The sequence below is a fragment of the Lithobates pipiens genome, unplaced genomic scaffold (genome assembly GCF_037356315.1).
Source record: "Lithobates pipiens isolate NorthernLeopardFrog02 unplaced genomic scaffold, aLitPip1_a1.2 Scaffold_30, whole genome shotgun sequence".
Taxonomy (NCBI): domain Eukaryota; kingdom Metazoa; phylum Chordata; class Amphibia; order Anura; family Ranidae; genus Lithobates; species Lithobates pipiens.
Window position 1 is genome coordinate 101,599,733 of NW_027507791.1, and position 11,441 is coordinate 101,611,173.

At 67.1% G+C, this 11,441-nt stretch overlaps 1 protein-coding gene across 1 annotated transcript in view; it reads right to left on the minus strand.

The window, feature by feature from the left end:
* BRMS1L (BRMS1 like transcriptional repressor) overlaps window positions 1-11,180 on the minus strand; it is a 51,367-nt gene extending 40,187 nt beyond the window's left edge. Inside the window, exon 1 of the mRNA XM_077464689.1 lies at window positions 10,934-11,180. Coding sequence (XP_077320815.1) covers window positions 10,934-11,069 — 136 coding nt within the window. The 5' untranslated portion in view covers window positions 11,070-11,180. The remainder of the gene's footprint in view (window positions 1-10,933) is intronic.
* Window positions 11,181-11,441: the final 261 nt, after the last annotated feature.

Genomic DNA, 11,441 nt, shown 5'->3' on the forward strand with positions numbered 1-11,441 from the left:
TCCCCTCAGGCCACCATCCAGAGCACTGTGCGCATTACAGATCCCCTCAGGCCAAAATCCAGAGCACTGTGTGCATTAGGTTTCATGTACACTACAGCTCCTAAACTTATTTAGGAGCTTTTGGCTTTTTCTTGTCAAAGCTCCTAAACTCAACTCCATAAAAGCCTGTGTGTCCATTAGAGCTGCACGATTAATAGTTAAAGAATCTAAATCACGATTCAACCACCCCCCCACAATCTTAAAACAGCACTTCCTTGATTCAGTGCAGAGCCATTGTCAGCGCTATATCCACACTGAACGGGAGAATCTGTGTGCGTGCGCCGCTGGGCAATCCAGGCATCGGCGCATGTGTATGCACCGGTGCGCGCACGTGCTGTTTGGCGCCAGTGGCCCCATTTAAGGATGGCAGTTGAACTTATGCGGCACTGTTTGTCTGCAGCTCTGTACCTGAGATTCCCGATACCTACCGGTTTGATTTGCGATTCTGACCTGGCTTCTGTCTGACCTTGCTGACCTCTCCAATCCCGGCCTGCCTGACCCTGTTTATGAACTTTGCTTGATTACTGCTGCTGAACCTCTGCCTGCCATTGGGCTTGCTTTTGCCTACTGTATCTGCAGATCCGTTATGACCCGGCCTGCCTGGCCATCCCTCCGCTTGCTCCGAGTGTGCTGTGTTCCATCCAGGTCCTGTTGCCACTGTCATGGTGTCCACTGGCCTCTGGTTGCTGATCCACTGTCTGCTCTGCCATCTCCTGCAGTTCCAGCTATCATGAGGATCATCTTCAACTTCACTCCGCACCAGCCGCTGCAAACCTGCTCAGACACTCCTACCCCGCTGTGCTCACGGGACCACTGTCTCCATTCCAGTGGGCCCTGAACCAGAGCCGTAAGAGAGGTCTTCTCCTGCCAAGTCAGGCTCACCACCAGTTACCTAACAGCCATTCTATACTCACAGATGACAGCCAACAGCCTGCTAAGTTTATCACAACTTAGGCCTCATGCCCACAGGCGTTATAAAAAACAAGATGTAAAGCTAGTACCGATGCCAGGAAAAAAAAAAAAGGAGTGTTAAAAACGCAATTTTATCAGCACTTTGGCGTTTTGGCATGCTAGCTTTCAGCATTTCTCTGACTCAAAATCAATGGTTCCCCACGGGAACCCACTGATCTGAATAGAAGTCAAAATGCAAGTCGGATCATGATGATCCGACTTGTGGCGCAACTTGTGTGCTGAGGGAGGGAGGGGGTGGGGTGGGGGAGGAAGAGCCGCCAGAAGAGGGAGGGGGGGGGGGGGGAGGAGGGAAGAAGAGCCGCCAGAAGAGGGAGGGGGGGGGGAGGAGGGAAGAAGAGCCGCCAGAAGGGGGAGGGGGGGGGGGGGGAGGGAAGAAGAGCCGCCAGAAGGGGGAGGGGGGAGGGAAGAAGAGCCGCCAGAAGGGGGAGGGGGGGGAGGAGGAGGGAAGAAGAGCCGCCAGAAGGGGGGAGGGAAGAAGAGCCGCCAGAAGGGGGGAGGGGGGGGAGGGAAGAAGAGCCGCCAGAAGGGGGGAGGGGGGGGGAGGGAAGAAGAGCCGCCAGAAGGGGGAGGGAAGAAGAGCCGCCAGAAGGGGGAGGGAAGAAGAGCCGCCAGAAGGGGGAGGGAAGAAGAGCCGCCAGAAGGGGGAGGGAAGAAGAGCCGCCAGAAGGGGGAGGGAAGAAGAGCCGCCAGAAGGGGGAGGGAAGAAGAGCCGCCAGAAGGGGGAGGGAAGAAGAGCCGCCAGAAGGGGGAGGGGGGGAGGAGGAGGGAAGAAGAGCCGCCAGAAGGGGAAGGGGGGGGAGGAGGAGGGAAGAAGAGCCGCCAGAAGGGGGAGGGGGGGGGAGGAGGAGGGAAGAAGAGCCGCCAGAAGGGGGAGGGGGGGGGAGGAGGGAAGAAGAGCCGCCAGAAGGGGGAGGGGGGGAGGAGGGAAGAAGAGCCGCCAGAAGGGGGGAGGGAAGAAGAGCCGCCAGAAGGGGGGAGGGGGGGGAGGGAAGAAGAGCCGCCAGAAGGGGGAGGGGGGGAGGAGGAGGAGGAGGGAAGAAGAGCCGCCAGAAGGGGGAGGGGGGGAGGAGGAGGGAAGAAGAGCCGCCAGAAGGGGGAGGGGGGGAGGAGGAGGGAAAAAGAGCCGCCAGAAGGGGGAGGGAAGAAGAGCCGCCAGAAGGGGGAGGGAAGAAGAGCCGCCAGAAGGGGGAGGGAAGAAGAGCCGCCAGAAGGGGGAGGGAAGAAGAGCCGCCAGAAGGGGGAGGGAAGAAGAGCCGCCAGAAGGGGAGGGAAGAAGAGCCGCCAGAAGGGGGAGGGAAGAAGAGCCGCCAGAAGGGGGAGGGAAGAAGAGCCGCCAGAAGGGGGAGGGAAGAAGAGCCGCCAGAAGGGGGAGGGAGGGGAGGAGGAGGGAAGAAGAGCCGCCAGAAGGGGGAGGGAGGGGAGGAGGAGGGAAGAAGAGCCGCCAGAAGGGGGAGGGAGGGGGGAAGAAGAGCCGCCAGAAGGGGGAGGGGGGGAAGAAGAGCCGCCAGAAGGGGGGTGGGAGAGGGAGGAGGGAAGAAGAGCCGCCAGAAGGGGGAGGGGGGAAGAAGAGCCGCCAGAAGGGGGAGGGGGGAAGAAGAGCCGCCAGAAGGGGGAGGGGGGAAGAAGAGCCGCCAGAAGGGGGAGGGGGGAAGAAGAGCCGCCAGAAGGGGGAGGGGGGAAGAAGAGCCGCCAGAAGGGGGAGGGGGGAAGAAGAGCCGCCAGAAGGGGGAGGGGGGGGGGAGGAGGGAAGAAGAGCCGCCAGAAGGGGGAGGGGGGGAGGAGGGAAGAAGAGCCGCCAGAAGGGGGAGGGGGGAAGAAGAGCCGCCAGAAGGGGGAGGGGGGGGGAGGAGGGAAGAAGAGCCGCCAGAAGGGGGAGGGGGGGAGGAGGGAAGAAGAGCCGCCAGAAAGGGGAGGGGGGGAGGAGGGAAGAAGAGCCGCCAGAAGGGGGAGGGGGGGGAGGAGGGAAGAAGAGCCGCCAGAAGGGGGAGGGGGGGAGGAGGGAAGAAGAGCCGCCAGAAGGAGGAGGGGGGGAGGAGGGAAGAAGAGCCGCCAGAAGGGGGAGGGGGGGAGGAGGGAAGAAGAGCCGCCAGAAGGGGGGTGGGAGAGGGAGGAGGGAAGAAGAGCCGCCAGAAGGGGGAGGGGGGAAGAAGAGCCGCCAGAAGGGGGAGGGGGGAAGAAGAGCCGCCAGAAGGGGGAGGGGGGAAGAAGAGCCGCCAGAAGGGGGAGGGGGGGGGAGGAGGGAAGAAGAGCCGCCAGAAAGGGGAGGGGGGGAGGAGGGAAGAAGAGCCGCCAGAAAGGGGAGGGGGGGAGGAGGGAAGAAGAGCCGCCAGAAAGGGGAGGGGGGGGAGGAGGGAAGAAGAGCCGCCAGAAGGGGGAGGGGGGGGGGGGGAGGGAAGAAGAGCCGCCAGAAGGGGGAGGGGGGGGGAGGAGGGAAGAAGAGCCGCCAGAAGGGGGAGGGGGGGGGAGGAGGGAAGAAGAGCCGCCAGAAGGGGGAGGGGGGGGGAGGAGGGAAGAAGAGCCGCCAGAAGGGGGAGGGGGGGGAGGAGGGAAGAAGAGCCGCCAGAAGGGGGAGGGGGGGGAGGAGGGAAGAAGAGCCGCCAGAAGGGGGAGGGGGGGGGGAGGAGGGAAGAAGAGCCGCCAGAAGGGGGAGGGGGGGGGGGAGGAGGGAAGAAGAGCCGCCAGAAGGGGGAGGGGGGGGGGGAGGAGGGAAGAAGAGCCGCCAGAAGGGGGAGGGAAGAAGAGCCGCCAGTAGGGGGAGGGGGGGGGAGGAGGGAAGAAGACCCGCCAGAAGGGGGAGGGGGGGAGGAGGAGGGAAGAAGAGCCGCCAGAAGGGGGAGGGGGGGGGGAGGAGGGAAGAAGAGCCGCCAGAAGGGGGAGGGGGGGGGGAGGAGGGAAGAAGAGCCGCCAGAAGGGGGAGGGGGGGGGGAGGAGGGAAGAAGAGCCGCCAGAAGGGGGAGGGGGGGGGGGAGGAGGGAAGAAGAGCCGCCAGAAGGGGGAGGGGGGGGGAGGGGGGAAGAAGAGCCGCCAGAAGGGGGAGGGGGGAAGAAGAGCCGCCAGAAGGGGGAGGGGGGAAGAAGAGCCGCCAGAAGGGGGAGGGGGGAAGAAGAGCCGCCAGAAGGGGGAGGGGGGGAAGAAGAGCCGCCAGAAGGGGGAGGGGGGAAGAAGAGCCGCCAGAAGGGGGAGGGGGGAAGAAGAGCCGCCAGAAGGGGGAGGGGGGGAGGAGGGAAGAAGAGCCGCCAGAAGGAGGAGGGGGGGAGGAGGGAAGAAGAGCCGCCAGAAGGGGGAGGGGGGGAGGAGGGAAGAAGAGCCGCCAGAAGGGGGAGGGGGGGGGAGGAGGGAAGAAGAGCCGCCAGAAGGGGGAGGGGGGGGAGGAGGGAAGAAGAGCCGCCAGAAGGGGGAGGGGGGGGGGGGAGGAGGGAAGAAGAGCCGCCAGAAGGGGGAGGGGGGGGAGGAGGGAAGAAGAGCCGCCAGAAGGGGGAGGGGGGGGGGAGGAGGGAAGAAGAGCCGCCAGAAGGGGGAGGGAAGAAGACCCGCCAGAAGGGGGAGGGGGGGGGAGGAGGAGGGAAGAAGAGCCGCCAGAAGGGGGAGGGGGGGGGAGGAGGGAAGAAGAGCCGCCAGAAGGGGGAGGGGGGAAGAAGAGCCGCCAGAAGGAGGAGGGGGGGAGGAGGGAAGAAGAGCCGCCAGAAGGGGGAGGGGGGGGGGAGGAGGGAAGAAGAGCCGCCAGAAGGGGGAGGGGGGGGGGAGGAGGGAAGAAGAGCCGCCAGAAGGGGGAGGGGGGGGGGAGGAGGGAAGAAGAGCCGCCAGAAGGGGGAGGGGGGGGGGAGGAGGGAAGAAGAGCCGCCAGAAGGGGGAGGGGGGGGGGAGGAGGGAAGAAGAGCCGCCAGAAGGGGGAGGGGGGGGGGAGGAGGGAAGAAGAGCCGCCAGAAGGGGGAGGGGGGGGGGAGGAGGGAAGAAGAGCCGCCAGAAGGGGGAGGGGGGGGGGGAGGAGGGAAGAAGAGCCGCCAGAAGGGGGAGGGGGGGGGGGGAGGAGGGAAGAAGAGCCGCCAGAAGGGGGAGGGGGGGGGGGAGGAGGGAAGAAGAGCCGCCAGAAGGGGGAGGGGGGGGGGGAGGAGGGAAGAAGAGCCGCCAGAAGGGGGAGGGGGGGAGGAGGGAAGAAGAGCCGCCAGAAGGGGGAGGGGGGGAGGGAGGGAAGAAGAGCCGCCAGAAGGGGGAGGGGGGGAGGAGGGAAGAAGAGCCGCCAGAAGGGGGAGGGGGGGAGGAGGGAAGAAGAGCCGCCAGAAGGGGGAGGGGGGGAGGAGGGAAGAAGAGCCGCCAGAAGGGGGAGGGGGGGAGGAGGGAAGAAGAGCCGCCAGAAGGGGGAGGGGGGGAGGAGGGAAGAAGAGCCGCCAGAAGGGGGGTGGGAGAGGAAGGAGGGAAGAAGAGCCGCCAGAAGGGGGAGGGGGGGAGGAGGGAAGAAGAGCCGCCAGATGGGGGAGGGGGGGGGGAGGAGGGAAGAAGAGCCGCCAGAAGGGGGAGGGGGGGGGAGGAGGGAAGAAGAGCCGCCAGAAGGGGGAGGGGGGGGGAGGAGGGAAGAAGAGCCGCCAGAAGGGGGAGGGGGGGGAGGAGGGAAGAAGAGCCGCCAGAAGGGGGAGGGGGGGAGGAGGGAAGAAGAGCCGCCAGAAGGGGGAGGGGGGGAGGAGGGAAGAAGAGCCGCCAGAAGGGGGAGGGGGGAAGAAGAGCCGCCAGAAGGGGGAGGGGGGGGAGGGGGGAAGAAGAGCCGCCAGAAGGGGGAGGGGGGAAGAAGAGCCGCCAGAAGGGGGAGGGGGGAGGAGGGAAGAAGAGCCGCCAGAAGGAGGAGGGGGGGAGGAGGGAAGAAGAGCCGCCAGAAGGGGGAGGGGGGGAGGAGGGAAGAAGAGCCGCCAGAAGGGGGAGGGGGGGGGAGGAGGGAAGAAGAGCCGCCAGAAGGGGGAGGGGGGGGAGGAGGGAAGAAGAGCCGCCAGAAGGGGGAGGGAAGAAGACCCGCCAGAAGGGGGAGGGGGGGGGAGGAGGAGGGAAGAAGAGCCGCCAGAAGGGGGAGGGGGGGGGGAGGAGGGAAGAAGAGCCGCCAGAAGGGGGAGGGGGGGGAGGGGGGAAGAAGAGCCGCCAGAAGGGGGAGGGGGGGGAGGGGGGAAGAAGAGCCGCCAGAAGGGGGAGGGGGGAAGAAGAGCCGCCAGAAGGGGGAGGGGGGGAGGAGGGAAGAAGAGCCGCCAGAAGGAGGAGGGGGGGAGGAGGGAAGAAGAGCCGCCAGAAGGGGGAGGGGGGGAGGAGGGAAGAAGAGCCGCCAGAAGGGGGAGGGGGGGGGGAGGAGGGAAGAAGAGCCGCCAGAAGGGGGAGGGGGGGGAGGAGGGAAGAAGAGCCGCCAGAAGGGGGAGGGGGGGGGGGGGGAGGAGGGAAGAAGAGCCGCCAGAAGGGGGAGGGGGGGAGGAGGGAAGAAGAGCCGCCAGAAGGGGGAGGGGGGGAGGAGGGAAGAAGAGCCGCCAGAAGGGGGAGGGGGGGAGGAGGGAAGAAGAGCCGCCAGAAGGGGGAGGGGGGAGGAGGGAAGAAGAGCCGCCAGAAGGGGGAGGGGGGGAGGAGGGAAGAAGAGCCGCCAGAAGGGGGAGGGGGGGGAGGAGGGAAGAAGAGCCGCCAGAAGGGGGGTGGGAGAGGAAGGAGGGAAGAAGAGCCGCCAGAAGGGGGAGGGGGGAAGAAGAGCCGCCAGATGGGGGAGGGGGGGGGGAGGAGGGAAGAAGAGCCGCCAGAAGGGGGAGGGGGGGAGGAGGGAAGAAGAGCCGCCAGATGGGGGAGGGGGGGGGAGGAGGGAAGAAGAGCCGCCAGAAGGGGGAGGGGGGGAGGAGGGAAGAAGAGCCGCCAGATGGGGGAGGGGGGGGGAGGAGGGAAGAAGAGCCGCCAGATGGGGGAGGGGGGGGGAGGAGGGAAGAAGAGCCGCCAGAAGGGGGAGGGGGGGGGAGGAGGGAAGAAGAGCCGCCAGAAGGGGGAGGGGGGGAGGAGGGAAGAAGAGCCGCCAGAAGGGGGAGGGGGGGAAGAAGAGCCGCCAGAAGGGGGAGGGGGGGAAGAAGAGCCGCCAGAAGGGGGAGGGGGGAAGAAGAGCCGCCAGAAGGGGGAGGGGGGAAGAAGAGCCGCCAGAAGGGGGAGGGGGGAAGAAGAGCCGCCAGAAGGGGGAGGGGGGAAGAAGAGCCGCCAGAAGGGGGAGGGGGGAAGAAGAGCCGCCAGAAGGGGGAGGGGGGAAGAAGAGCCGCCAGAAGGGGGAGGGGGGAAGAAGAGCCGCCAGAAGGGGGAGGGGGGAAGAAGAGCCGCCAGAAGGGGGAAGAGGGAAGAAGAGCCGCCAGAAGGGGGAAGAGGGAAGAAGAGCCGCCAGAAGGGGGAGGAGGGGGGGGAGGAGGGAAGAAGAGCCGCCAGAAGGAGGAGGGGGGGAGGAGGGAAGAAGAGCCGCCAGAAGGGGGAGGGGGGGGCGGAGGGAAGAAGAGCCGCCAGAAGGGGGAGGGGGGGGGAGGGAAGAAGAGCCGCCAGAAGGGGGAGGGGGGGGGAGGAGGGAAGAAGAGCCGCCAGAAGGGGGAGGGGGGGGGAGGAGGGAAGAAGAGCCGCCAGAAGGGGGAGGGGGGGAGGAGGGAAGAAGAGCCGCCAGAAGGGGGAGGGGGGGAGGAGGGAAGAAGAGCCGCCAGAAGGGGGAGGGGGGGAGGAGGGAAGAAGAGCCGCCAGAAGGGGGAGGGGGGGAGGAGGGAAGAAGAGCCGCCAGAAGGGGGGTGGGAGAGGGAGGAGGGAAGAAGAGCCGCCAGAAGGGGGGTGGGAGAGGGAGGGGGGAAGAAGAGCCGCCAGAAGGGGGGTGGGAGAGGGAGGGGGGGAAGAAGAGCCGCCAGAAGGGGGAGGGGGGAAGAAGAGCCGCCAGAAGGGGGAGGGGGGAAGAAGAGCCGCCAGAAGGGGGAGGGGGGAAGAAGAGCCGCCAGAAGGGGGAGGGGGGGAGGAGGGAAGAAGAGCCGCCAGAAAGGGGAGGGGGGAGGAGGGAAGAAGAGCCGCCAGAAGGGGGAGGGGGGGAGGAGGGAAGAAGAGCCGCCAGAAGGGGGAGGGGGGAGGAGGGAAGAAGAGCCGCCAGAAGGGGGAGGGGGGGGGAGGAGGGAAGAAGAGCCGCCAGAAGGGGGAGGGGGGGGGGAGGAGGGAAGAAGAGCCGCCAGAAGGGGGAGGGGGGGGGAGGAGGGAAGAAGAGCCGCCAGAAGGGGGAGGGGGGGGGGAGGAGGGAAGAAGAGCCGCCAGAAGGGGGAGGGGGGGGGGAGGAGGGAAGAAGAGCCGCCAGAAGGGGGAGGGGGGGGGGAGGAGGGAAGAAGAGCCGCCAGAAGGGGGAGGGGGGGGGAGGAGGGAAGAAGAGCCGCCAGAAGGGGGGGGAGGAGGGAAGAAGAGCCGCCAGAAGGGGGAGGGAGGAGGGAAGAAGAGCCGCCAGAAGGGGGAGGGAGGAGGGAAGAAGAGCCGCCAGAAGGGGGAGGGGGGGGGAGGAGGGAAGAAGAGCCGCCAGAAGGGGGAGGGGGGGGGAGGAGGGAAGAAGAGCCGCCAGAAGGGGGGGGGGGGGGGGAGGAGGGAAGAAGAGCCGCCAGAAGGGGGGGGGGGGAGGGAAGAAGAGCCGCCAGAAGGGGGAGGGGGGGGGAGGGAAGAAGAGCCGCCAGAAGGGGGAGGGGGGGGGAGGAGGGAAGAAGAGCCGCCAGAAGGGGGAGGGGGGGGGAGGAGGGAAGAAGAGCCGCCAGAAGGGGGAGGGGGGGGGAGGAGGGAAGAAGAGCCGCCAGAAGGGGGAGGGGGGGGGGAGGAGGGAAGAAGAGCCGCCAGAAGGGGGAGGGGGGGGAGGAGGGAAGAAGAGCCGCCAGAAGGGGGAGGGGGGGGGAGGAGGGAAGAAGAGCCGCCAGAAGGGGGGTGGGAGGGGGAGGAGGGAAGAAGAGCCGCCAGAAGGGGGGTGGGAGGGGGAGGAGGGAAGAAGAGCCGCCAGAAGGGGGGTGGGAGGGGGAGGAGGGAAGAAGAGCCGCCAGAAGGGGGGTGGGAGGGGGAGGAGGGAAGAAGAGCCGCCAGAAGGGGGGCGGGGGAACCCCCGTGACTGAGGGCGAGGGGGGCGCAGAGGACCACAGTGACTGAAGGGGAGGGGGGGCAGAGGACCACAGTGACTGAAGGGGAGGGGGGGGCAGAGGACCACAGTGACTGAAGGGGAGGGGGGGGCAGAGGACCACAGTGACTGAAGGGGAGGGGGGGGGCAGAGGACCACAGTGACTGAAGGGGAGGGGGGGGCAGAGGACCACAGTGACTGAAGGGGAGGGGGGGGCAGAGGACCACAGTGACTGAAGGGGAGGGGGGGGCAGAGGACCACAGTGACTGAAGGGGAGGGGGGGGGGGCAGAGGACCACAGTGACTGAAGGGGAGGGGGGGGGGCAGAGGACCACAGTGACTGAAGGGGAGGGGGGGGGGCAGAGGACCACAGTGACTGAAGGGGAGGGGGGGGGGGGGGGCAGAGGACCACAGTGACTGAAGGGGAGGGGGGGGGGGCAGAGGACCACAGTGACTGAAGGGGAGGGGGGGGGGGCAGAGGACCACAGTGACTGAAGGGGAGGGGGGGGGGGCAGAGGACCACAGTGACTGAAGGGGAGGGGGGGGGGCAGAGGACCACAGTGACTGAAGGGGAGGGGGGGGGGCAGAGGACCACAGTGACTGAAGGGGAGGGGGGGGGGCAGAGGACCACAGTGACTGAAGGGGAGGGGGGGGCAGAGGACCACAGTGACTGAAGGGGAGGGGGGGGGCAGAGGACCACAGTGACTGAAGGGGAGGGGGGGGCAGAGGACCACAGTGACTGAAGGGGAGGGGGGGGGGCAGAGGACCACAGTGACTGAAGGGGAGGGGGGGGGGGGCAGAGGACCACAGTGACTGAAGGGGAGGGGGGGGGGGCAGAGGACCACAGTGACTGGGGGGGGGGGGGGCAGAGGACCACAGTGACTGGAGGGGGGGGCAGAGGACCACAGTGACTGAAGGGGAGGGGGGGGGGGGGGCAGAGGACCACAGTGACTGAAGGGGAGGGGGGGGGGGCAGAGGACCACAGTGACTGAAGGGGAGGGGGGGGGGGCAGAGGACCACAGTGACTGAAGGGGAGGGGGGGGGAGCAGAGGACCACAGTGACTGAAGGGGAGGGGGGGGGGGGCAGAGGACCACAGTGACTGAAGGGGAGGGGGGGGCAGAGGACCACAGTGACTGAAGGGGAGGGGGGGGGGCAGAGGACCACAGTGACTGAAGGGGAGGGGGGGGGGCAGAGGACCACAGTGACTGAAGGGGAGGGGGGGGGCAGAGGACCACAGTGACTGAAGGGGAAGGGGGGGCAGAGGACCACAGTGACTGAAGGGGAAGGGGGGCAGAGGACCACAGTGACTGAAGGGGAGGGGGGGGCAGAGGACCACAGTGACTGAAGGGGAGGGGGGGGGGCAGAGGACCACAGTGACTGAGGGGGAGGGGGGCAGAGGACCACAGTGACTGAGGGGGAGGGGGGCAGAGGACCACAGTGACTGAGGGGGAGGGGGGCAGAGGACCACAGTGACTGAGGGGGAGGGGGGCAGAGGACCACAGTGACTGGGGGGGGGGCAGAGGACCACAGTGACTGAGGGGGGGGGGCAGAGGACCACAGTGACTGAGGGGGGGGGGGGCAGAGCACCACAGTGACTGAGGGGGTGGACAGGGACAGAGGACCCCAGTGACAGGAGTGTACACACACATCCAGCCATCGTCACATTAGTATATGATAATAGAGCACAGTAGTGGGTACAGGAACCCTCACATCGGACACAGAGGAGTCAGGTGGGGTGCACAGTACTCCATCACCAGCCCCGGATGAAGGGAGGGCCCCCAGTAGTGCCCTCTATTGGATGAAGCTGGGACAGTACTATATGATCATTACCCGAGCTGTCGCCCTCCTCGCTGCCGCTGGAGCTGTCGGTGTCCTCCTCCTCGGTGGTGCTGCCCTCATTCTCCGGGTAGTCCACCTCCATGTCATTGTGGTTACTCTCCTTCTTCTCTCGGGAATGAACCGGCATTTCCACCCCACCAACCGACTATCGCCACCGACTAATTTTTACCTCCCTCCACTGCGACCTCTCAACCTACTCCCGCTACAGCCCCGCCCACGGGTTCTTTTCCAGAGCTGTGATTGCTTGGGCGACAGTAGTCTTTTCTCCTATTGGGCGGAGACGGGCCTTTCTCTGGCGCACTGCTTAGTTCGGCTGAGAGCGTACGGCGGGGCTTCCACGGCGAGGTGGCTGCCGGGAGTTGTAGTTCTTTGATGTTCGGTCTGTGCAGGGAATTATAGAATGAGACGGAATAAAGAACTACAATGTCCGAACAGCAGCGCAAAACAGCGTGGCTTTCGGGTGGCTTATAAACAGAGGGAACAGCGGGCTAGAGCAATC